This window comes from Temnothorax nylanderi, unplaced genomic scaffold, assembly GCF_030848795.1.
Source record: "Temnothorax nylanderi isolate EJ_2023f unplaced genomic scaffold, tnyl_v1.0 TNYL_tig0713_pilon, whole genome shotgun sequence".
Taxonomy (NCBI): Eukaryota; Metazoa; Arthropoda; class Insecta; order Hymenoptera; family Formicidae; genus Temnothorax; species Temnothorax nylanderi.
In genome coordinates, this window is record NW_027249775.1 from 75,548 (window position 1) to 77,919 (window position 2,372).

The window sequence follows — 2,372 nt, forward strand, 5'->3', positions numbered from 1 at the left end:
TATCGATGGGCGCTCGTTCTTTAGATAACAGGCCTGCGTTCAGAAACTTTTACCCAGGTAGAGTAGGAGTAGAGTTAGAGTTGACTTCGGGTTACTGTCGTTTATGGACGACGAAAGTAACATCACGGGTTAACATGGCGCTCTCCCATCAAGCATTGAATATGAGTAAGTCTCCACCGAGGGTTCGTACCGGTTCAGTGTCAGGTTGGGGTGAGCGCTTTTGAAGATAGACGGGAAGAAAATATGGGATTCGCCCGCTGGCTGTGGTCGTGATCGGACGTGTCGCGATCCCGTACGGTTTCTAACCCGCGGATATTAGTTGCTATACTTCGTCTTATCGCGGTGTGTGTAATACCCCGCGTCTCACGGACGATTTTTCGCCGTGCTTAGTGCGTTCCTCGCCGACGGTCGAGTCGGCGATTATTATTTATCTTGCGCGTGCGAATCTACGCATTCACCCACGTCGTTGGCTGCACGTGGCATTATGCAGGGGGCTTCGGCCTCTTGCGAAGACTCGGGGGGAGGGACTGGGCTACTGCCCGCACGTACGTCCTCTCCTCTAGACCCCGCTTCCGATGGACATGATGACCCCCATCCTGACATCCGCACCCGCACCCGCTCCCGCGAATCGTCGCGCTCTCGTTCGCTCTCTGGCTCGCGCTCGAGCTCTAGGTCCGCCATTAGAATAACGGCCTCTCTACCTGCGCACGAGGAATTCGAGGCTAGCATCGTCGCCAAGGTTCCCTCTGATCGCTACGTTGTCGCCGGCGACAATGATCGCACGTGTGCAATCACAACTCAAGATAAATACGATGGCCTTCCCTTGACACCCGCTGCGCAGCCTGCCTCCGAGTCGTTCCCTATGGAAATAGATCTGGAAAGCAATAGAAAGAGATCCGCGACGGACTCATCTGAGTCCTCTACACGTAAAAACGTTAAGTCGACGCCACCAGGTAAAAGTTTTATTAAGAATAATGCGGCTAAGGACAATTCTAGCTCCTCGTCACCCCTTGCAAAAAATCGTAATCTTATTAATTTTCGATACGCGTCGACCGACAAGCCACCTTTTATCGTGCATATTCGCACTATTACCGATGAAGGAAATAATGATACGGGTAAGCCCCCCGATACTCATCCTCTCTTAATCGGTCGCGTCGTTACGCAGATTGTTAGCGGCGGGCTTCAGGAAATTAAGAAGATAAGTAAAGGTCATGTTCAGGTCGTTTTAACCAGCGCCGAAGCCGCCAATAGGCTCATTGACGACCGTTCACTTGCTAGTTATGGACTTAAAGCTTTTATTCCCTCTTATAAAACAGCTCGTACTGGCATCATTAGAGATATCCCACAATCGCTTACTATTGAGAACCTTCTCGAGAACTTAGAATCCTCCCCAAAAACAATTGAAGCTCACAGATTAAACCGCAGAATTAAAGACGGCAATTCGTATAGATACGAACCTTCTCGCTCCGTATGCGTTAAATTCGCGGGACAAAGTTTACCGAACAGCGTCTCAATTTTTAAAGTAAGACACACCATATTTCTTTTCGTCCCTAAGGTTAAGATTTGCTTCTCGTGTTATAGGGCGGGTCATATTAGCAAGGTTTGCAAGGACAAGCCTTGCTGTCTATATTGCGGTAAAGATAAGCATGACGAGGGAATAGAATGCTCTAACAAGGATTCCCCTTATAAATGTATCAATTGCGGCGGACCGCACCTGGCCAAATCCTTCGATTGTCCAATTATCACAAACTTAAAAAAAGTCTACGCGCTCGCGGCTGCCAAAAACATCCCTCTTTTTGAGGCCAAGAAAAAGATAAATTCCTCTTTTAATAATTCTGATAGTAGGTTCGACTATTTTAATTATCCTGATCTCCCAACTTCACAGGCCTCTTCCTTTTCGTCTCCCACGGATCCACAAGGTTATACTTCTTACAATCGCTTCACTGAACTTTTAAAACACAGAGAAAATGACATTCCTTTCTCTTACGCGAATGCTCTTTCAAACTCGAAGAAATCTAGTCTCCGCTCGAGTTCAACCCCATCTTCTCCGCGCTCCCACGTTACCTTTTCCGATAGCTCACCCGCTCAAACAAGCGGACGCAATAAATCATCTTCTTATACTTATACGCTTGAACATCGAGAAGCTTTGTTCTTCCCCGATGGGCGGACTCAATCTAACAATTCTAACCCAGTTTTTTCCCCCTTTCCCAGAGGTCAAAACCTCAATTCCTACAGTCCTTAATACTGAATCACCGTCAGAAAATGGACAACTAGATATAGTCAACTGCCTTGTTAGAACTATGAACGAACTTAGACTTGCTATCTCGACCCTAGGTCCACTGATAACTCTCGTCCAAACGAATAATATCGGG

General features: G+C 47.4%; 1 protein-coding gene across 1 annotated transcript; it reads left to right on the forward strand.

Moving 5' to 3' along the window:
- Window positions 1-862: 862 nt before the first annotated feature.
- LOC139784950 (uncharacterized) lies at window positions 863-2,346 on the forward strand. The gene has a single exon (XM_071724117.1). It carries the CDS (start codon window positions 863-865, stop codon window positions 2,240-2,242), a length of 1,380 nt encoding a protein of 459 aa, XP_071580218.1. The 3' UTR covers window positions 2,243-2,346.
- The last annotated feature ends 26 nt before the right edge of the window (window positions 2,347-2,372 follow it).

Bases quoted from the DNA above. Each gene is read 5' to 3' on its own strand.
- LOC139784950 (XM_071724117.1), top strand. From the start codon at position 863: ATGGAAATAGATCTGGAAAGCAATAGAAAGAGATCCGCGACGGACTCA.